The sequence below is a fragment of the Salvia hispanica genome, chromosome 1, assembly GCF_029641045.1.
Source record: "Salvia hispanica isolate PSC_SH4W2 chromosome 1, Shi_PSC_v1, whole genome shotgun sequence".
Classification (NCBI taxonomy): Eukaryota; Viridiplantae; Streptophyta; class Magnoliopsida; order Lamiales; family Lamiaceae; genus Salvia; species Salvia hispanica.
The window spans coordinates 21,058,723-21,082,043 of record NC_142692.1 but is presented as its reverse complement, the minus strand read 5'-3'; the positions used below and the strand labels follow the sequence as shown (position 1 = coordinate 21,082,043).

The 23,321-nt window shown below is 35.6% G+C and overlaps 2 protein-coding genes across 2 annotated transcripts; one reads left to right on the top strand and one right to left on the bottom strand.

Moving 5' to 3' along the window:
* Positions 1 to 8,207: 8,207 nt before the first annotated feature.
* Positions 8,208 to 11,978, top strand: LOC125222802 (TOM1-like protein 6). The gene is made up of 9 exons (XM_048125619.2): positions 8,208 to 8,476; positions 9,396 to 9,474; positions 9,567 to 9,665; positions 9,840 to 9,953; positions 10,029 to 10,186; positions 10,268 to 10,349; positions 10,430 to 10,515; positions 10,594 to 10,863; positions 10,943 to 11,978. Exons 1-9 carry the CDS (start codon positions 8,349 to 8,351, stop codon positions 11,742 to 11,744), a joined length of 1,818 nt encoding a protein of 605 aa, XP_047981576.1. The 5' UTR covers positions 8,208 to 8,348; the 3' UTR covers positions 11,745 to 11,978.
* Positions 11,979 to 12,728: 750 nt separating this feature from the next.
* On the bottom strand, positions 12,729 to 22,756 carry RAPTOR1 (Regulatory-associated protein of TOR 1). The gene is made up of 23 exons (XM_048123829.2): positions 22,024 to 22,756; positions 20,780 to 20,882; positions 19,918 to 20,000; positions 19,628 to 19,786; positions 19,410 to 19,526; positions 19,173 to 19,330; positions 18,525 to 18,679; positions 18,286 to 18,430; positions 18,115 to 18,193; positions 17,829 to 17,930; positions 17,529 to 17,612; positions 17,319 to 17,429; positions 16,787 to 17,140; positions 16,203 to 16,389; positions 15,490 to 16,098; positions 14,991 to 15,323; positions 14,794 to 14,917; positions 14,573 to 14,697; positions 14,339 to 14,484; positions 14,134 to 14,235; positions 13,867 to 13,952; positions 13,657 to 13,741; positions 12,729 to 13,514 (listed from the first exon to the last, which is right to left on the bottom strand). The coding sequence occupies exons 1-23, from the start codon at positions 22,363 to 22,365 to the stop codon at positions 13,176 to 13,178; spliced, it is 4,128 nt and encodes a 1,375-aa protein (XP_047979786.1). The 5' UTR covers positions 22,366 to 22,756; the 3' UTR covers positions 12,729 to 13,175.
* Positions 22,757 to 23,321: the final 565 nt, after the last annotated feature.

Genomic DNA, 23,321 nt, shown 5'->3' with positions numbered 1-23,321 from the left:
AAGTAAGAGAAAGAATAATGTAAAAGAAAAGTTTCATTTACATTATTCTCTCTTTTACTTTACTTTATCTCCACTTTAATTATTTTTTATTATTTTTTAAAACACGTGCAAAAATAAAATGTCTTACTTAGGTCAGGACGGAGGGAGTACATAATTTCTCGATCGTTATAACTATAAATTAATCAAATTATATGATTAGAATATTTAAAAGTTAATGGGCCAATTTAATGAAAATCGCAATCATTTATTTATATGAGCGACCAATTTCACAAGAATTACAGGAATTACATGGATTGCACAATCGGTAATATATTTGATCAAAATAAAATGAAGTGTTTCTTTGTTAGTCAAGTGCCGAATTAATGTCAATTGCTAATTAAAAAAAAAACCATACATATATAATATATACCCCTTTTCCTCAATTGTTTTATGAAAATATTAATTTCACGGCTACCTAATTAATTTTGTTAGGAAATATAATATGATTAATTAATCATATAATTAGTTGATTGAATACTAATTTGGAAATGTTCCATTCAAATCAATATATTTGATTAATAGCTGAATATTCAAAACTGCTAATTGATAGCTAATTAATAGATCAAACACAATAAGAAAAATGGTCGACATGTAGCAATAGTTATGGTTTTTGGTTTTCACAAACCTCAACCAAACTTAAATGAATTACTCAATTCGTTTTACATTTAGACGTAGAGTATAGTTTTCGAGTTTAATTTTGCAGATTTTTTTAAAATTATTTGATATGGTCGTCGACGATGGATTGGTGAACGACGAGAAGTCAACCTACATAGGAGTGGATCGGCAACGACGAGAAGTCATCCTAATTCCTAAATACATTGCGGAAGACTTGTTAGAACTAGATAGATGATCGGATAGATGGGACGAATGTTAACCAAACGTGAATGAATTCAGGAACGTGGACAAATATAATGATGCCACAAACAAGTATGATTATTCGTTTCATAAGTTGGATAAATTTCTCAATCAATTGAGGATTCTAGAGAGAGCAAACTCATATTATGATTACTGATCAAAGATGGATTGTCTCAAACTTTTGTTCAAATTACATTTATATAGACAAGAAAATCATAAAATTATAGGAAAAGATAAAATTAAAAGGAAACTCACCTAAACAAATCAAAGTCATTGAATATTAATCAACAACTTTCCATGAACTTATCTATATATATATATATATATATATATATATATATATATATATATATATATAGGTCCATGATCAATTGAGATTTTGTAGGGTAATTGAGAAATGAGATGCAATATCAGCCACTCATTTTTATTAAATGAGTGGTCCAGATTTTGCCACGCAAAAAATATTTTTAGATTAATTAATTATGAAAGGGTAGAATGGTAATTTCATATTTAAATTGGATTCTTCAGCTTGTGTACTCACTCTCCTTCCCAAATACTGCCGCTGATTTCCATCCCAGCGCCGCCCCCAAAATCTCTGCCACAATCTCCGCTGGTGACAAGCTCCCCAACGCCACCCTATCCTACCTCAACGCCTCCGACGAGCTCCAGACCGTCTCAATCGCCGACCTCACCGCGAATAAGAAGGCAATTTTGGTCGCGTCCTCCGCCGCCGCCTCCTTCATCCGCGCCCTCAGCGACACCGCCATCGCCTCGCTCTCCTGCGCCACTCTCTGCCACGTCACCTTCTCCATCTCCATCCTCCTCACACACTCCTCCAGCTCCATTTTCCTCCTCCCTGCTCTCGAGATCTCGTCGTCTCTCTGCTTCAGCAGAGACTGGATCTTCGAATCGTAACTCCTCACCAGGAGCGCCGTCTGCCGCCGCTGCTCCTGTAGCGCGATTCTCAATATGTCCGTTCTGTTTCGGTTGACTAAAATTGCAATTAGTAATTACTCCGTTTTCTCTTCAATTTGAAAGCAAAAAATGGTTGATTTGATTTGTGAATTCATTTGTTAATTATTTGGACTCGATTTCTCTAAAATCGAAAGCAAATTACAATTAATTTGTGAAATATATGGATGCAGTTTTTAATTGATTGTGTTGCTGGAATTTTTGAGTTGCGTAGATAGGGTGTTTGTGATATTGCCTAAAATATTATTGTTGACATGAAAATGTTTATTTTTTGCATGAATTATATAGCTCGTTGATATAATAACGTTTGTGGTTGACATGAATTATATAGGGCGTTGGCATAAATTTTATGAAAAATGTTGTTGACATGAATTATATGTAAAACGTTGTTGTTGACATAAATAATATACGTCGTTGACATGAAAATATTTGTTGTTGACATTAATTATTTGTAAAATGTTATTGTTGACATCGTAGTTGACATAAATAAAGTTTGTTGTTGACATCGTAGTTGACATAAATAACGTTTGTTGTTGACATCGTAGTTGACATAATATCTCTGTAGTTGACATCGTGCGAAAATGACAATTATACCCCCTAGTTGACATAATGTCTTAGTAGTTGACATTGCGCGAAAATTGTTAATGAGTGGCTGAAAATGCATCTTAGTTCTCAATTAGGCCCAAAAATCTCAACCTAACAAGACCCTATATATATATATATATATATATATATATATATATATATAATATAAAAAACGAGTTTTGGCCTTCTTTTCAAATATGTATAAGTTTTGTCCTTATTCTAGAATATTTATAAGTTATGAGATACTTTAAATATTTATGGAATAATTAATCATAAATATTTTATGTATATGTTACATTGTCAATTACTTTGGCAATTACTTTGATGATTATTAGTCTCACTCAATTTTAGGAGTTATTTTGTTGACTCATAATATTCAAATTAGTGATTGGACAAAATATAATTATTCCTTATTGTTTTGTAACCGTCACATTAATGATTCATTTTCAATAATTTATATTTATAAATATGTATCATTTGCAAGATTCTATTTCACTTCTTCGTAGTCTCCCCTCACTCCATCACAAATTTTCGGCAAAAGTAAAAATTTGTTCACATCATGGAATTGACATTCCTTAACAATCTATAGCCTAACAATACTTCGTTAGTGATTCGAGTGCGGTGCATGCATATTTATGTTCATTAAACGTGGGCAAACCAATGTAATCGTCTTGGAATGTGTGTTCCACGACCGGATGATATGTTTGTCGATGCTTAGCTTATTACTAAGTTTTAGTTATTTATCTAAAACTAAAATCATTTATTGTTTATTTTTCCATGCATGGAACTGTTAGGGTTGGTATACTGAAAAGCATGTTTCGAGCAAGTTTCCGAGAATAGAATCTTGTTTATGTATGCAAAAACTCTACACTCCACTTTTAACCCGATTCAGTATTATTCGATCAGCTTCGCACGAATAGAATCACTATTATTGTTACATTGTGTTTGCTTGTGCATTTATAAGATGTTTTACAAACATTTAAATGCATAAGAAGTAAACAAAGTCTAAGTCTTTTGCTTAGTAGACCGGTTGTGGGCGTCGTCCACTTTAAGGTAACACGGTCAGATCTATGCAATACTTTGCAAAAGAAAAGGAAGAATTTCACAACCTAGATAGGCTTTGGCTACCTATCGTGAAAGGTTGCAATGTCAGTCCGCATATTTCTAAGCCATACTGAAATAAGATGACATTGGTGTGGTATAGCACTGAACGGATCTAACAGCAAGACGTGTCTTTATGCTATCTACTGAAAGACTAGGTCTTGATAAAATACTATTTCTTAATTTACATATGTTAGCATTGAGCATACGGTATTGATTATGCACTACTTTGACTTATCAAATGGTGCGGGTTTTTCGCAACCCAATAATCCTGATATATTGGGTAGTGGTGATTAATATCTAGCGGTGCTAGGATTGCTATTATGTTGAATCGTGCGCGAGGTGAGTCTCGTTTGATAATGTTCTCGAGAGGAGCTCGAACAAGGTTTTATTATTCGGAAAACTGGCTAGTTGAAGTTTTATTACTCTATGAATAATAAATAAATGTTTCTTGCTAAGTCCACTCTTGAAATTAATAAGATGTTAATTAATTAAGTCCATAGCAGACATTAATTAATTAATGGACATTTATATCTTAAGCGCGGGAAATAAATAATATAAATAACGAAAACCCGGATTACTTGTAATTTCGGATTTGGATGGGGAGTGCAATATTACTTCTGTAGTGGCTGCTCGTAATATTCCAAGTAAAAGCTTATATTAAACTGAGGTTCAATTTAATTAGTAAAAAACTAATTGGAGGAGCTCATATCCAAAACCTTCCATAGATCCCTGACTGGGCCCAATATGAACTTAATATAAATAGGAGAATAAATGAGACAGAAATCACTTTTTTCCATTGAAAAATAGCATCTCTCTCTTCTTTTTAGTTGGAGACAGATTTTTTCTTGATTATTCACCCTCGTGAGATTTTCAGCTCCTCCTATTTTGTTAATAAATAGAACCCGCCTCTTACGTTTTTCAAACAACTTGGGCAACTCACATAACCATTCTTCTTGGTCCAACAAATATATCCACTGCATACGTGTTAAGCTTGGATTTTGCATGTGTAGAAATAAGAATTGATCAGTAACAAATGAGCAAGACAATTTTCGGGGGTGGGATCCTCTTCTGTGCTATTTAGCACAGCAGCCTCTACTGTTCCTAATACAATATTAAAATAATGTATAACTACTTAATTTATTTTATATTATTTACTTAAATTTTTAATTATTACGTGTGCAACAGCAAGGGCTGCTGTGCTGAATAAGCACAGCAGAGGATCCCCATCCCAATTTTCCTCATTAATAAAGACAAGTTTGCTCATTGTCAGAAGCTTTTTGCTAGTAAATGATTGCTGCAGCAACAAGCCAACAAGTGTGAAGATGGTTCAGCTAGGCGTAGTATTAGGGTATCAAGAAGTTACCTTTGGTGATCTAGCCGTTGGAAAGTTAGTTAGGAGTTAGCTCTATCCGTTTCTTGTTTAGAACTTAATGTACGTATATAGGTTCTATTGTAACAACGTATATAGTTTCTATAGCTGCGTAAATTCTTTCATTTAATTCCAAGTTGTGAAAACTCTAGTTCAATAAAAGTTTTTTTTTCTATCATCAAAGGCTCCTTTTCTGTTCTTGTTAGCAATATCTCGTTACACATTTCCTTTCTTCACAAATGATATGATCATTTCCTTTCTTCACAAATGATATGATCATTAATTGTTGATAAATTTGATGAATGAAGGGAAATGAGCCAAGAAATGTTACAGAAGACATGATAGAACTGGATAGGTGATCAAATAAATTGATGAATGTTCACCCTAAGTGAACGAATTCAATAACATGGACGGGTAGAATGACGCCACACACGCGTATGATTATTTGTTCTATAAGTTGAATAAATTTATCAATGTATTTAAAATTCAATATATAACTCAATAGATAAAATTCAAAATATAATTAATAATGAAAGATACTCCCTCTATCCTTGTCTAAGTGAGACGTTTTCCTTTTTTGGTAGGTCTCACTTATGTTTCCTCTTTTGGTAATAATTAACCCACACTCATTTCTTACTTTATTCTCTTATCTCACTCGCTACTTTATTGTCTCATCTCTCTCACTTGATCCTCTCTCCTATTTTATGTTTCTTTTTTTTTTTTTTTCTCTTTTACTTTACTATTAACAATTTAATAAACTAAAAACTGTTACCTAAATTCTTGTGTCAATATAGAAACGTCTCAATTAGGCCGGGACAGAGATTATTTTTAATTTTCATTCAACATAGCCTTTTTATAGGCGAGGTAAAATGACGCTAGAAGGAAAATCTAAATATTAAAAGAAATGCAAATGAAAGCTAATGAACATAAGTAAATTACTTTTCATCTATTTGTTGTATTAAAATGAAATCTAAAAGAAAACAATTAAATAATTCATATTGATTAACAATGTTCTATCTACTTATTTTATTAATTAAGTATGGGAGCAAATAACTTGAGGAAACTTAGATTTATCCTTTACCATTGCTCATCATTAATGTTAGGTAGAATTGATTACATACGAGACTCCTAATTTTAAATTTTAACAATTTTTGTCTTAATATGCCATTTTGTATTGATAATAGAACTTTAAATATCTAGTAATTGATATAATGGACATTCACTAGAATCAAATTTTTCTTGATTAAATTTTACAAACTTTTAAGTACTTTTCATTGAACCTCCCCCTCATTTGACAAGAAGTTTTACAAGACAGTATAATCCAAATTCAAAAACCACACAAGATGACACATGTTTGTCTCATAATGTATGTATGTATTCAGCTATTATAGATTCATTCATTTTGCACCCAAGCCATGCAATTTTTAGCAAAAATTATCCAGTAGCGCCATATTTCATATATATACTCCCACTCTAATTCATTACAAATAATTCATTTCGTTTATAAAAAAAATTAGAGCATTTTCATCCCAACAAGTTGCTTTATGGATGTGGGTGCCATATATAAATTATTAGTGAATTTCATTTTTTATCCTAACTTTTATATTGGTATATAAATATATACACTTTAATGAACTATGTAATTCTCAACAAATTCAAACATCATTTTGTCATTAAAAGTTTATAATCAAAATTTCAAATTCACCATTAAATTTGAATTTGTGAGAAATTTCAAATTATTAAAGCTTTTGTATTTAGAAACTAATTTAAAAGATAGCGAAAAAAAAACTCTTCATTAATTAGTGCGTTATTATTTTATTATATACTATTAATAATTAATCAATACAATTTTAATGAAATATTAAACCGATTAATTAGATTCAATTATAATACTTACTAATTAATAACTATAATTATGTTATTATTATCATTTATTATTATTATTATCATTTATTATTATTATTATTATTATTATTATTATTATTATTATTATTATTATTATTACTCCCTCCGTCCCACTTTAGGAGTCCCGGTTTACTACTTTTGGGTGTCCCACTTTAGGAGTCCCGGTTGAAATATTTCATTATTGGTAATAGGCCCCACATTCCACTCACCTTTTCTCACTCACATTTTATTATAAAACTAATATATAAAAGTAGGACCCACATTCCACTATCTTTTTTCACCAACTTTTCTTTATATTTCTTAATACCCGTGCCGAACTCAACCGGGACTCCTAAAATGGGACGGAGGGAGTATTATTTTAGACTAATAACTTATTAAGAAAACTTTAATCTAATATTTAAATTTTTTCTTATAATAATTAATTTGTTAAAAACATTATAATAATTTTATAACTATTATTATTAATTACTTTATTAGTGAAAAATTTAATCATTACTGTATTTTTAGTTTTGTGTTTAAATTAAATATAAAATTTAAAATCTTGATAATTTTTCAAACGCGGGACAGAAAAGTCGTTAAGAATTTATTTTACTAGGAATCATTTTTTCTGCCAACTTACTTTCCCGTTAAAGAAACATGGTCTATAAATTATACTTCCTCCTCCTTGAGAAAATGTCTCATTTCGTCATTTCAGGATATCCGCAATTTAAAGTTTCATTTACCTTTTTCATTTAAAGTAAATGGGTCACATTATTCAATCAAATCAATACACTCACGTTCTATTATAAACTAATATATAAAAATAATATTCATATTCCACTAATTAATTTCTCATTTTTTTTTTCAAAAAATCAACAATTTTTAGATTGAAAAATTAAATAATCTTGTTATTGAGATTATCATAATAAGGTAATAGGGATATTATACAATGAAACAATCAATTACCGATGGTTGATTTTGAAAACTAAAGAATACTCAATAGTCAATACTAGTTGCAAATTGCATGGATTGTTACATAAAATTAATTGTCCCGCATTTTATAAGACAATATTATCTAAATAGTGTAGACCGAATTTTGTCAAATATTATCGAATAAATATTCATCATTAAAATATATTATCAATAATGAGTCATAATTACTGTTACCAAATAAAATACTCCTATAATACCATAACTTCACAGATAATATTTTTATATGTAAAATTGTTAGAGAGAGAAACAAAAAAACAAAGGAGTGTTAGAGAGAGATAGTGGAGAGTCTGTTTGGCGGCGAGTGCAACACGGCGCAACACAAGAGCGCGTGGCAGCAACGCTTCTGCACAACTGTATAGATTAGAGATAGAAACAAATTTCCAATGTCAAATTAATTATAAATAAAAAAAAAAAGGAAGCAAAGGAAAAAGCGAAAATTCCTTCACGAATTTGCAGAAGCACAATAGTCAAACTCACCCACAAACGTTTCTGGGTTTTCTTTCTGATTATTCTTCTCAAAATCAACCCAATATTGAGGCGATAAACGATGATGCCATCAATTACTTCGTCTTCTTCGGCTACTGTGAGAGTCGACAAAGCTACCAGCGAATTCTTGATCGGTCCCGATTGGACTCTCAATATGGAAATTTGTGATATTGTTAATTCCAATCAGATGTATGTTTCTTTTCAACATGTCAATTCTTTTACTATTTTGTTTTTTGTTTTTGTTTTCTCATGCAAAGTTGACTTCTTTACCGTTATCTTGTGTTGGGTTTTCTTGTTTGGTGGAGAAAAGATTGAATTTTTGTGGGTTTTTGTTTTGGTGAACATGTTGATTACTGTTTTTTTTCTGTTCTGTTCAATTGCTACTCTATATCTTGTGTTGGGTTATCTGGTTTGGTGGAGAAAAGATTGAATTTTTTTGGGTTTTTGTTTGTGTTTGTGAACATGTTGATTACTGTTTTTTTTTTGTGTGTTCAATTGCTGTATTTTTTGGTGAGATTCTGGTTTGTTCTTTTCTTTGGGAATTGGAATTGGTATTTGATGTATTAATCAAGATTCTTGATACAAGTTATGTTAAAATAGGTAGATAATTGCCTATTGATACTTTCTTGTGTGGTGATATAATTTTAAAATATTGTATAATTCAATCCACAGCAAGAAATTGAGGGTTGTTGTGAATTTTTGTGGTTTTTTGTTTGTGAATTGTTTCTTTTTTGTTTTTGTGAACATGCTAATTACTGTTTTTATCAACATGTTAATTACTGTTTTTGTGTTCAATTGTTATATTTTTGGGTTGAGATTCTGTTTTGTTTTGGAATTGGGATTGGTATTGGTATTTGATGTATTAATGAAGATTCTTGATTCAAGTTAAAATAGGTAGATGATTGGCTAATAATACTTTCTTGTGTGGTGATATAAATTAAAAATGTTGTATAATTTAATCCACGGCAAGAAATTGAGGGTTGTTGATGGGGGATTTGTTGTGTTTGATTGATTATGTAGCTGTTTGTATAGTCTCTCTCTTGTTATAGGATATATGTATTGGAATTTTTATATTTATGGTAGAATTTTGTTCCGTCTCACTGTATAGGCTTGCTAAAGATGTTGTGAAAGCTGTGAAGAAACGGTTGCAGCACAAGAACCCGAAAGTTCAATTGCTGGCTTTAACGGTATTCCATCATGTTTCAATTCTGAAAAATATGGTCATAGTGGTTATTTGAGGCGAGATTAGTTGATTTTTGCTTCCTGTGTCTCGTTGTAGCTTCTGGAGACGATTGTCAAGAACTGTGGAGATTATGTGCATTTTCAGATTGCAGAAAAGAATATACTTCCGGAGATGGTCAAGATTGTAAAGAAAAAGGCGAGTTTCTATTTAAATTTTGTGTCTGCTTATCCTTTCTTGAATGATTCACAATTTCTGCTAAAACTTAGTGTAGCTCAAAAGCGTTGATATGATTTCTAGATTTGTATTTTCGTGAAAACTCGTCAACTAGAACGTGCTCAGTCTTATAGGTTTACTCTGAAATGCTTTCAGACTGATATGCACGTAAGAGATAAAGTTCTAACCCTGATTGCCTCATGGAACGAGGCATTTAGTGGGTCGGGAGGAAGATATCCTCAGTACTCTATGGCTTACGAAGATCTGAGGGTACATACTTCAAATTGTTTTTACTCCCACCTCTAGGGAGGAAGATGTACTAACTGCGTTGGCTTTTTATGGCAGCGGTTTGGTGTACACTTTCCCCGTCGCCCACCAGATGCTGCTCCAATACATACTCCACCTGCTACACATGCAGTGTTGACTCCTCCACCAGGTTATGGAATGCCAAGTAGCTCTTCTACGAGGCTTGATGAAGCAATGGCAGCTGAAGATACTTTAAGGTTCGAATTGTGTACTTGTTGGTCGTTGAGCCCATGAAACGTGATCGACTCTCTTAGTCTCTTAAATTTTTACTCTTGTAGTTTGTCAGGCCTGAACTCCATGCGCGATGTTCTTGAGCTCTTGACGGATATGTTGCAAGCCGTTGATCCAAGTGATCACTCGGTATCTTCATCGACAATCCTACACCTTTGCAGCTAGAAATTCTGAAATCATAGTTCTAAATAATTTCCTTTCTCTTTCAGGCTGTTAATGATGAAATCATAGTTGATCTTGTTGAGCAATGTCGCGTTAATCAGAGAAAGCTGATGCAGTTGTTGGGGACAACCGGGTTAGCATTTCTTGAATCTAGATTTTATTTCTTATTCTAATCACATTTATGTCTCTGACTCGTATGAATTCTTGACAGAGACGAAGAGATTCTCGTAAAGGGTCTTGAACTAAACGACAGCTTGCAGAGTGTGCTTGCGAAACACGATGCAATAGCATCGGGTTCCCCTCTTGCACCCCAACCCACCCCCCCCGCACGCGCTACTTCTGAGAACAATGAATCCAACCTCAGATCATCTGAAGTCAGCACACAACCGGCAACAGCTAACGAAGCACCGCCTGCACCCGCCTCTACTGCGATTGATGAAGAGGACGATGAAGAAGACGACTTTGCACAGCTCGCTCGAAGGTTCACTTAATTTTTTTTTTTCACTCTTACGTGGCATACCGCAGTTTTTCCAACTCATCGGACATATTTTGAACTGCAGACATTCAAAAGCTCGGAGCGATGTTTCTCAAAACTCCAATACAGCTAAAAGTGACATGTTATCACAAGAAGCTCCCTCGAGCCCTGCTATGAGCAATGCACTAGTTCCCATTGACACGCCTGCATCAGTGGATACAAAAGATCAGAACATTGCAGAGCTCCTGAGCATCGTCTTGTCGACAGGTAGCAGCTCGAACGAGCAGACCACTTCTCCAAACCACATGCCTTCTTCGACCACCCCAGGTACTGTATTTTCCTCCGAGGCTTATCCTGCTAGCAACGGCTTCGCCTTGAACAACAACTACATCGCCCCATGGGCTCAACCTCAGCCACAGCAGCTGCCACAACAACCACAGCTTCAGCCTTACCAACAACCTTCATACAACTCACAGTCACCTGCGTATCTTCAGCCTCAGCCTCAGCCTCAGCCGCAATATCAACAGCAATATCAACCACAACCACAGCCTCAGCCTCAGCCTCAAAATTCGCAATATGCATACCCTCCTCCACCGTGGGCTTCTACTCCGGGTTACTACAGCAGTCATACCCCTATGTCAAGGCCCGCGTACACGTACTCGACTCCGACCCCTGCCTCATCTTCCAACAATGGAGAGGTGCAGGCAGCCAACTCTATTCCGAGGACAGGGGCAGGGGCTGGGCAGAAGCCGTTCATCCCTTCGTACAGATTGTTTGAAGATCTTGATGTGTTCAGCAGTGGGGACGGGAGATTCAGACCGACTAGTAACGCAACGCCGAGCTTGTCGGGGCCCACAAGCCAAAATATGGTTGGAGGGAGGAAGTGACCGTTATATTTTGGCACCTCAAGCATGTTGGATTTATTTAATTTTTGGTATATTTGGGAACAGTGGTGTAAGTATTAGGGTCGTTTGAATAACGGTTATTGAACTAGTGTTCGAGTTGGGCGCGCCTAAAATAAGTTGTTCTCCCAGAAAATAAAGGGTGTTTTCTTTTTTTTTTTTACATTTTTCTTATTTCTTGAGATTGAATTTATGAATTGATCGATTGATTTCCAGTCACCATGTATTTCGTCTACTTGCCTAGTTGATTACAAGAATTTTGGATATAATAAAAAGGCAACAAATGTCATATTCAACCACAAAAATGTATTACCTCTGTCCAAAAAAAAATGGACAAAGTTGTGAATAACACATGTTTTAATGCATAATTGGTCAAATTAAAAAATATGACAGAAAATGTTGTAGAAGTAGTGAGAGTGGATTGTGACGATCATGATCTATAGGGTTTATTTGTTTTAAAACTTTACATATTTAGAACTGATCAAATTTTGGTGGATAAGGGTATGTTCAGTTTCAAAATTTATATTTAGAAATTAAATATATTAGATAAATAAGCATATGATAATCCTAGGTACCCCCTTCAACCAAAATAATTTCACAACTGAACCTTAAATAGATTATACATTATTGTATAATAATTAGTTATGATAACCAAACATCACCTAAATGTATATTTATTTGTTTGTGTGAACCTCAGCAGTGGTGATTAATGTCGAAAGAGAACCTTAGATAGATTATTGTATAATAATTAGTCATAACCAAACATCACCTAAATGTATATTTATTTGTTTGTGTATCAACCTCAGCAGCGGTGATTAATGTCGAAAGAGAACCTTAGATAGATTATTGTATAATAACTAGTCATAACAACCAAACATCACCTAAATGTATATTTATTTGTTTGTATGTGAACCTCAGCAGTGGTGATTAATGTCGAAAGAGACTGACTTAGAAAAAAACACCAAAACATCAGATCAACAATTACTCTATAATTAGTCAGGAACCATTTCAACTATACAAATTGAACAAAGTTGCTGCAGTTTGTTAATGAGTACTGATGAAAAGAAGAGTAAATGGAAGGGGGTCGAAATGATAAGAAAAGAAAAGGCACACTAAAGAAATACAGAAGGGCAAATGAAGATAAAAGTAATAAAAAAAAAACAATGGACATATTTACACCTTTCTTGACCTAAAAACAAAGATTATTTGCCAAAGCCTCCATAGAATCAGTCAATCCTTTCTTCCTTTTCCAAGAGTTGATCCAAATGAGTGGAGGCTCAATTAATATATGTATATTATACACCATCAACAGCGAGCCGAGCGATGCACTTTCATACAAAGAGACTGATGTTTCTCTGATTGATCAGAGTCAAATGCCGGCATGTAATGTAGTTGTTGCCAGGAGATTGAATGAACTCATCTTGGAGGGGAAATCTCTTCAGCATATATGGAAACACAAGAATCAGCAGCACCAGCAGCAAGTAATACTTGATAGGGATGGAAGGTCAGGCAGCTAACCGATCCTATCTTTTGGGCCATGAAAGTGGGATAGTACCGAATAGTGCCTAATGGATCGCCCTCCAGATTGAAGACCTTGATGAGTTGCTTGGCCGAGCCACTTGCAATGAGAGGGGCGTGCCTGTGGACGGCTAAAGCTGTAAGTGACCCCCTATGGGCATCGATTGTAAGGTACGTGTTTTTAGCACTTCTCATATCTAGGAACTGGATGTTTCCTGCTTGTGATGCACTCACAATCTGAAAAAAAAAAGGAAACAAACAGTGATGATGGACTCCTTCCAGATTTATAGCATGTATACACAAACTATACAGTTGTATATTAATTTCCTCTTCGTCACTGTATCAGTGGGTTGGTTCATCGGGGGAAGAAAACAGTCACCTTTGCTGGTTCAAGACCAGGTTGGAAGCCAATACCAACAACTCTTTCAACTCGTTGAGTGTGAGGCCGGGTTTCAGTAACAAGCCTAACCAATTTAGGCAAAAGAAAATGAGTTACATGCCAATGATCAGGGCCTATAGCTTGAGAAAGAAATAACAAAAGATGTAGGGAGCCTTTGTATGTTAATCAAACATATGAAAGATATCTTACATCTCGGGAGTACGAATATCATATAATCTGACGTAACCATCCACAAAACCAGCAGCAAATTGACCTCCATGAACTTGAGAAACAGCCTGCACGTTTGAAGAAATTTGGTTAATCTACAAGCTCTTAGTGCAAATTCATTAATTAAAAAAATGCAACGAACATGGGATAAGGCTCTGTTGATTGAGCGAAAAGGTCATGTGTAAAACACATAGAGAGTCAACAACTACTCAAAGTAAATGACTAACAAATTCTGGCATTTCAACCCACCAGTGCTGAGATGCTCGACTCTTGTGGCAAGGAAATGGTATTGACAAGCTGCTCTTTGTCCAGATCCCAAGCCATGATAGATGAAATATCACCAGAAGAAAACTGGATACACACAATAAAGGATTTCATTGACATAAAAATGTGTATCTTGACTTTTAAAAAAGTAAAATACAAGCACACATAGCAAAGCAGTTCAATGACATACAAGATATCCTGACTGCTGTTGCCAATCCACAACAGCGTTCACACCATGGGCACCAGGTTTGTGACCCTGAATCGAAGCGAAAGCAGTAACTAACTTTTGTTGTCCTTTTGATGAGTAATCTTTCCAAATCCGTATATTCCCATCATCTATTTTAACATAAGAGGAGTAGAATTCAGCATTTACTAAAACAGAAAATCTGTAAATCTAGGCCTCTACTTGAGGTAAGAGAATTACTTGATGCAACTAGAAGCATGTTCTCGTCAAATTCATTTACAAGACACAACTTGGAAACTCCTTTGTCCGGGTAATCATGGTTACTGAAACTGTTGAGCAGGGTTGCTTCCTCATAATTCCATACCCTAATGGATTGCATATAAAGGAATTAGCTAATTATAAGAACGATAATAAATCACATTGCACCATAGGGATACTTTATTTCAACAACATTTTCCCACCTAATCCTTTCATTTTCATCTGAAGCAATCACAACAGGTGAGAATGGTTGCAGCAAAGCAGTTTTGGTGCCTGTCTCGAACTTGGTATCCCAACTGGCAATTTGATTATGCAGTTTACTCACAGCTGCCAAGAAATACAGCATTTAGAGAGCAATTACATACAGAATCAGGAGGCTAGACTGTTGTTAAGGGCTTACATGAGTGTTTGCATTTTACTATATGATCGAGTGCCAATTTCTCACTTTCTTCTCTTCTAGCAATCAGATCTTCACTATCATCCGTTGCAGTAAGAAGCGGCTTTGAAAAGTGACCGCAGCTCCAATTATAGATCATTGATTGAGGAAGTAAACTACGTTCTGAAGCACCAGATGGTCCCGCTGATGCTAAAAGTGGATCTGCCAGCCCTGAATCTGGAGAATTGATCAGATGTGGTCTAAATTCCAAGGAGCAAACTCTCCGCATTTTAGTCAAGTAGCTTGGTCTAGGAGGACTAACAGGAGGAGTTCTAAAAGTCAGCGGCAAATGAGCTCCTACAGGAAAAAAATTACAACAATGAATATAAAGTGACCAAATAAACAGAGAAAAAACATGAAATTTCAGAAAACAAACATGTAGCACTGTTCATCTTCTTTTTTTAACAAAAACAAGGTACAAGCTGCTGCTCTAGAAAGAGTTAACCAATAAATACAGACTTACCTCCATTCAATTCAAACCAAGATGACGAACGAGCTAGTCCAGCCAGGCTGGAGCTTGCTGCTGATTCACCTAGACGAGCACTTGCACCAGCAGGCTTGACAGATTTAGCAACAACTTGTTCAATACCAATAACAGATAATACACGCCTTCCAAGGGATGCAACACGTGGAGATGGATCCTTCGCCAGATTGCACATAGCTAATACACATTGTGAATACAGTGCATTATCAAGTGGTTTTCTCCTTGAATGATGAAGAACCCCATTGCTGCCAGAGTCATTTGGTGCTCCAGAATCAGAATGCAGGGATGAATCATCGGAAAGGGGAGACCCATGCATTATCCCAGAGGTAGCAAGAGGGCTACTTGTGGATACTCTCCCATCGCGAATAGCAGGCTGGCTGTCATTTCCAACTCGTAATAATGGCGCGATTGGAGATGGAACTATACTTCCATGAGGCATGTAGTGAGTGGGAGTGGTATAGCCACTACTAGAACCCTTGACTGCGAAAGATGGCAAGGAAGTGAGTACAGAACCAGACTGGGGTTTCCAATATGCAGCAGCAACTGACTTCAGGTGTTTGTTGTGGCCAAAGGCAAAACGTGAAAGAGCTGCAAACAGGTATGGCGATAATAACTTAATAGAGGAAATGGGTAGATATAAGCATTAAACAACAATAAGCATAGATGGCAAGAGCTATAGATGTAGTACATACCCACAGCAACTTCAGCTCGCACCAATGGGCTTCCATCAGAAACAACATTCAAAAGGTTTTTTATAATACTGGCTTCAGCCTTAACTTTATCATCATCATCACAATCTTCATCTCCATGACCATCTCTTGACGTGTCAAATCCTATATCTAGGGCAGTGCCTAGAGCAAAAACAGCTGCCGCACGGACCTTTACAGAAGTTCATTAAAAATTACGTAATGTATATCAACTGTAAGTACAGAGATTAAGGAAAATAATCACAAAATTTGCACATGCTGTCTGTTTATTGATTACTACTCCCTCCGTTTTGCAGTAGTGAGGCGTTTCTTTTCGGCACGCGATTTAAGAAAAAATGTGTTGAGTGAGTTAAGTAAAGGAAGAATGAAGTAGGAAATGAAAAAGGTAGAGAGATGAAGAGAGAATAAAGTAAGAGAGAAGAAGTGTTGACTTTTACAAAAAAAGGGAAATGACTCCACTACTAAGGAACATACCAAAATGGAAAAATGACTCCACTACTTGGATTGGAGGGAGCATTAGATTTCAACCAGAAACTAATAACAGATAAAACTCATAAAAAAAGTAAGACCTCTGGTTGGGGCTCGGAAAGTAGAGGAGCAAGAGTAGCAGACGCATCAGCCTGCAGGCCTAACAGTTGAGCCTCTGAAAAGTCCTCCCATAGTTTCCCAAGGCACAAGCATATCCACTGAAGGAACAAAGGTTCAGTTTGTGCCTCGTTAGGAGATGAGCATTGGAGGTGCTTGAGGCAAACATGTATAAGACCAGCTTCAATGCAGGTCTCCTGACCCCGTCTATGACCATCTACAATGACGGCCAACACAAATGCAGCCATCGCACGTTGCTCAGGATAGGCTTCAACACTATCAAGAAACCTAATGAAGTATGCATGCCCTCCATCCTTCACAAGATCGACCTGACAAGACTGCAAGAACACGCATGTCAAGGTTTTGCTTGCTAGTATATGTAGTCATTTCACTTGATCTAACCAAAGCAATACAAAAAGACAATGTCTCCCACAAAATGACACTTTCTGGAAACTGATGAGAGCTTATGTTGAATAATTCAAAATAGGAAATTATAGAGAAATATTCAATATTCACCTTATCCAGCGCTAGGATCTTTGTCCAGATGAACACAAGAATTTGTCGCAGCTCTGGAGTGGTAGTTTGTAAGAGCTTCAGGACATAAGGAAATATTCCAACAGATAAGGCCTGCAATGGGAACAAGTACAACAGTGCAAAAATATGTCAAGACACAGTCCAATATCAACTCATTAACAAGTTAACAAACAACAGATCCATAAAAGGTACCAGTTCCACGGCCCAAGGTCCCATATCCAGAAATCTACCAAGGAGCACCAGAGCCCGAAATCTATGGCATTGACTGAGTAAGACCTGAGTGACAAATAGAAATAAGAGGGGTGCGTTAAGTAGCAGGAAATATCTAGGAGACGACATTAACCTATCTAAGAAGCATAGACACATGTTCTCCTTCAACAGAAAATAGATGTTGAGAAATTTTAAATGTTTTGTAATCACCTTCAAAAATAAAACTAGCTAAAATAATAGAGAGGAAGTTCCCAGAAAAATATATACTAAAGTGAGTCAGACCTGAAGAACAATGGGTAACTGCTCCGGAGGCTTTTTATGTTCTGATCCATGATCAAGCCACACTTCAAAAGCCGTTAGCTGCTCAGTGAAAAATGGGCTCGGCTGGTAATGAAAACAAAAATGAGCAAATCAGGTTGTATTTCAATTAACTAAAAACATAAAACGGTCAGATGTGCTTGTATGCTGGTTTTCTAAAATCCATCCTATACAGTTGGTTTTCTAATATCCACCCTATACAAAAAATATGTTGCTGAGGAAAATGTGGGAAAAAGTTTGCAGTAGATACCTGGAACTCTACATTTGGGTCCTCGACTAAACTTGGAAGCTGAGAAAGACAGATTTCAGCAGCCATGTCCCATGCATCCCTGTGGAGAACAAGAATAAAATAAACATACAGATCAATATCATTACATGATAAAGTAAAGTGTATGTATGGAAGATAATAAACTAGAGTTACCACATATGATGCTGATGAGTAGGTGGCAACATTGGATATGAAATTGGTGAACAATTTGCAGATCGCATTATCCTTTCAGCCAGCAAAAAGTTTCTAAACAAGCTGGCAACCAAAAGATCTTGCCTGAACAACCGCTGGAACAAGTCTGAAATTCAAGTCCACAATTCCAAAATTACCATTACCATGCTTTCCAAATTAGAGTATGCAATGATCACATGAAATTCTCTCTATTTTATTACCATGTGGAAGTACATTCCAGGCGATAGTGTCAGTTACAGCTGTGAATATCCAGTTCAATTCCCCAAGAAGGGTTTTCCTGTCTGTTTGGCGTCCAGGAATTCTATCTATCAGAGAATAATCAAAGGACTCGTGTAGCAGCGACCGAGTGCAAAACCTGAAGAATTGTTGCACAAAAATGTCCAAACTCTTTAAAATATAACTACAAAAAAAATAATAATAACCAGAAAGTTATAATATAAGCAAAAGAGGCCTTCTTAAGCAATCATGTTTTCTCTGATTGAAGCAATCACAAATGCACTGAATACAGGAGAAATCTGGGTGTATGTGGGAAAAATACGAATATGTATGACTATAAAATTCATAACTTTGCAAAGAATCAGTTTTCAAGGACCAAGAATGATCTTTTCTTCAAAATTTAGGTGAGATTATCAGATGGTGCATTATCATACATGCCAGACACCCTTGGGGCATTACAGAAACAGAATGACAAGAATTCATGAAACCTAGATCATCTTTTCACCATCTACAAATCACAGGTAGATTCCACCACGATACGATCAATAGAATTTCAAATGTCAATTAAGACCTGATAAAATACTTTAATGAGAAACAGAATTGACAGTTAAGTTGTAGAGACAGTTGATCACCATCTTAAAGCCATTTTAATAGGCGTCGTGAGGCAAGAAGTAAATACATCAGCAGGAAACTCAGCACTTTGTGGAAGTGTCTCATGAGCTTCACAGGCAGCAAGTAAAATGCAATCCCTCGTCGGAGCTCCGGAAGAAGAACTAGAATAATCTTGGAGCTGTTGTAAATTGAGTTGCATGTTAAATAATTACTATGTAGAACAAAATAAATGATACTAATAACAGAAGGAAAACTACCTGAATGAAGGCACTGATAATGAGCCCAGCAGCAGAGCAGTCAAACACATATATAGAAGGTGTCTTCAGCCAGGAATCCAAATCACTTATTGGCAAAGGGATGTACTGTGTATAACTCTATAAAAAAAATTATATGAGAAAATGAGAACAGGAGAAAAGAGGAATAGGAAAGGGGGTGTCAACGATGGGATAAGTAGAAAATACACTCAAAATAGGACCTTATTAAACAGCCAAATTTCACCATTCGGAGTTGGCTTAGGCACTCCATGTCCATTGTAGTGGAACAGAACTCTTTCAGATTTTGCATATTTGCGGCATGTTGTGCACAGTTTCTTTACTTCATCAACAGTGGGGTCCAATGAATACTTGTAACGAGCCTATCCATATGTGCGATGAAATTTTCAGTTTAGCATGGATAAACAGAATAACTCCTTTTAAAATGCAGTTATCCATTAGTAAGTTCATGAAGGAATCATGATCATATGAAATGGTACATATGGCTTCATACCTTGGGTTGCCACCTTTCATATTGTTGATTCAAGGTTCTTCCAATTGATTCAAGAGCTTTGTGTGGTGCCATTGAAAATGGATCTGCAAAGATTGAGAGGCACATGAACAAACATATACTTTATTATCATTCATCAAATTACTAATCCGTTTCTTACTTAAATACAAAAGCTTATGAGAAAAAATGAACAATGCTAAATCTCAGACAGTCCACCACCAGCTGTTCAATAATATGCAATATCACCCAGGCACTGAGACTAACCCACATATATGATAGCTCAGTGCTTTTCAATCCTTATTTTCATTTTACAGGAATGTTATTGCCTGAACTTTATGGAGTAAAAAGTCCCACCACTAACTCTTTCATCCATTTTCTCTCATAGCAAGCCCCCACCCCCACTCGAGAAAGACAAACTGCGCATGAGACTCTCAACTACTCTTGAACCGTTTGTAATTCTCAACTCACTTCAGTGGCAAAACCAACTAACACAATATATTTCAAGGCAGTATCATCAGTAATAAACACCACTGTTAATGAATATGCCAACAGGTCCTTATATGAACAAGATTCTATGCACAAAGTAACATCCTATAAATATTGTGTGCAAGCAGTTAAATGATGAGGAAAAAATGTGTCATAAAAATGAAAAAACAGTGTCAATGTGCACAGGTTAGCCTGATCAGAATGACAGACAAGGAGTGATATTTGTATAAGACCTTTTTGTTCAAAGATCAACAAATCTCACTTCGAATAAGTAACAAGTAGATGGCATACCATTAAGAAAAAAAGCAAACAAATAAATCATAGTCTCTTACATAAAGCTAACCGAAAATCAGAAGAAAAAAGCAGAACAAGTTTATACCAATCCAACATTCCATCCGTGCACAAGGAGATATCTTTATAACATCAGGTGGATCAACGCTGATATTTAAACACAAAACTAAGGCAACACATCCTGTCTTCATCTGCAACGAATGTGAAGTTAACACAGTAAGATGAAGTGTGTTTGGTTAATAATTTTACAAGACTAATATTGTGACATGAAACGTAACAGATGAATCTAAATACGAAAGCATAAAAGTTATATAATTTCAAGAAACCATGAGACACAGACCCACTGACTGTCTGAAGAAGGCCTGAAGCATTATTTACAGTTTAGACTGGCTTTTAAATAACAAACAGGTTATGAAACATTTCCGGCAGAAAACAAGAACAATCATTTGACTTAAATCAAAATAAAAAAACTCTCATGTCCAAGCCCTTAGAAAGAAATTCATTTCAGTTCAGCAAATAACTTTTAAAGAATAAATTATGGGGAATGTTAAACTATCAGGGTTGCAACATGGCAGATGGATATATAAAAGAAAGAAAGGCATGGAGGACCATAGAATTTAGGAAAAAAGAGACGGTAGAGAGGATACTTTCTATTGCAATCATGATTGCATTAACCAAACTTCGAACAAGAAATGCTGATGACAACATATACACTCTTTCCATCATCTCATATAAATCACGAATCAAGATAGCAACAAAATGAGGCCGCTATACCTAAGTTAATAATTCTTTCGTAATGCATCAGGTGCAACAAGCTTGAAAAGGTAATATTAGTTAAATATGACTATGTTACAAAATAAATGAAAAGGAAGCAAAAGAACAAAAAAAACTTTATAAAATAATGGCATAGTCATTTGGAGCACCGTATTTTGTTTTTTGTGTCAAAAAATAAATTAAACAAACAAGAACTTGTTAAACAGAAGGATTTTGATAATAATATGGCCGACGATCATCTACCATCATGCTCGCTACAAGAACAAAACAAAAATCACAGAGAAAACGGCTTGAAGCACACTGACAAGCAACAGTCTACACAACAATCACCACCAATCATCTCGTTCCACGACATTGTTCATAAATTTAACAAGTTATAATTATGACATCATACCCGCATAACGCCAATATTACTACAATAACAGCATATTCAATGCCCCGAGCTCGGGAACTGATAGCAAAAAAATTAGCAATGTGGACAGCAAGAAACCATTAAAAATTAAATTTCTGAATAACCATATATAATTCATACACAACACAAATAATTCGACAACTTACTCGATCCCGGGGCCGCCATTTAGAGACTAAACCGCTATCCGACGGCCCTGCAGGCACGCAGTCCTCAAATCCTTCGTGCCGAAGCTCGCACAACACTATAGTCTGCGGCAAGTAAGCCATGCTCGTCGTGGTGGTCATTTCCACATAGCTGCTGCTCGCGGTCTCCGCTAAATCACGGGCATTGGCATCATTAGTATCGACAATGCTACTGCTACTATATCCATTCCTTTCGCCATCCTCCTCGACATGATTCCCATTCTCAGCGAACTCCTCCAAGTGATTCGAAACCGCCGTGGTAGACTGTGAAAACCGCGATGCCGCCATCAAATCCCCCAATGCCATAAAATAAAGTGCCCTAATTTCCAAATTATTCGTCAGCCCTGCCCTAGTCGAACTGATTTCGGAGGGAAACTCATAACAGGAACCCCAATTAAACCGATTGGTGGGGAAACGTAATGATTTTAGGCAATCTTCAGTGAAGGGGAGTAGTGAAGATGTGGAGGGCGGGATTTAGGTTAAGAAGCGGGCTCCGATTAGTCGACGAAGCCGGTGAAGGAGCGGCGCAGAGAGATAGGGGAGAGAATCCAGCTCTGTAAAACCCTAGGCGGCGCAGTCGCGAGTGACGGCGGTGGAAGAGTCGATGGAGGCGTAGATACACATATATGTATATACAGAGAGAGAAGAGAGAAGGGAAATGTAAAGTGTAAATTTGGGGTTTTCAAAATGCCATTTTGGAGATTATAGTAATAATAATAAGGAATATTGGAGATGTTACTGAAATAAATTCGCAGTTGCTTTGGAAATTCCTTTTTATTTGGACATTTGTTTTCTAAAAGGAAAAACTATTCATGTTTGTTTATTTATTTTATTGCTCACCATTTTTAGGCATTAAGCGAATTTAAGCACGTTTTCAATTATATTTTATAACATAAGGGTCGTTTGACCAATGAAAAGCGGATATGGGAAGATCGAATCCCACCAATCTTTATTTGCGGTGTTATGATCATTTTTAAATTTATTAAATATAGTGGTTAATATTTTCGGATTCTAGACTTTAGTAGGTTTATTTGTTTGGATTCTAGACTTTATAAATCGATTAATTTTTATTATAAAAGTGAAGACGATGTTGTTAAATTTGACATTCAAAACGATTTCGACTCATTTTTATTAACAAATTTATTAATTAAACCATACTAAAATCCATTTTTATCTTAAACACATAAATTATGATTTTTTTTCAAAATATTACGTTTGCTAAATTCGAGTTCCTAACATTACTAATGTATTCATTTATTGTC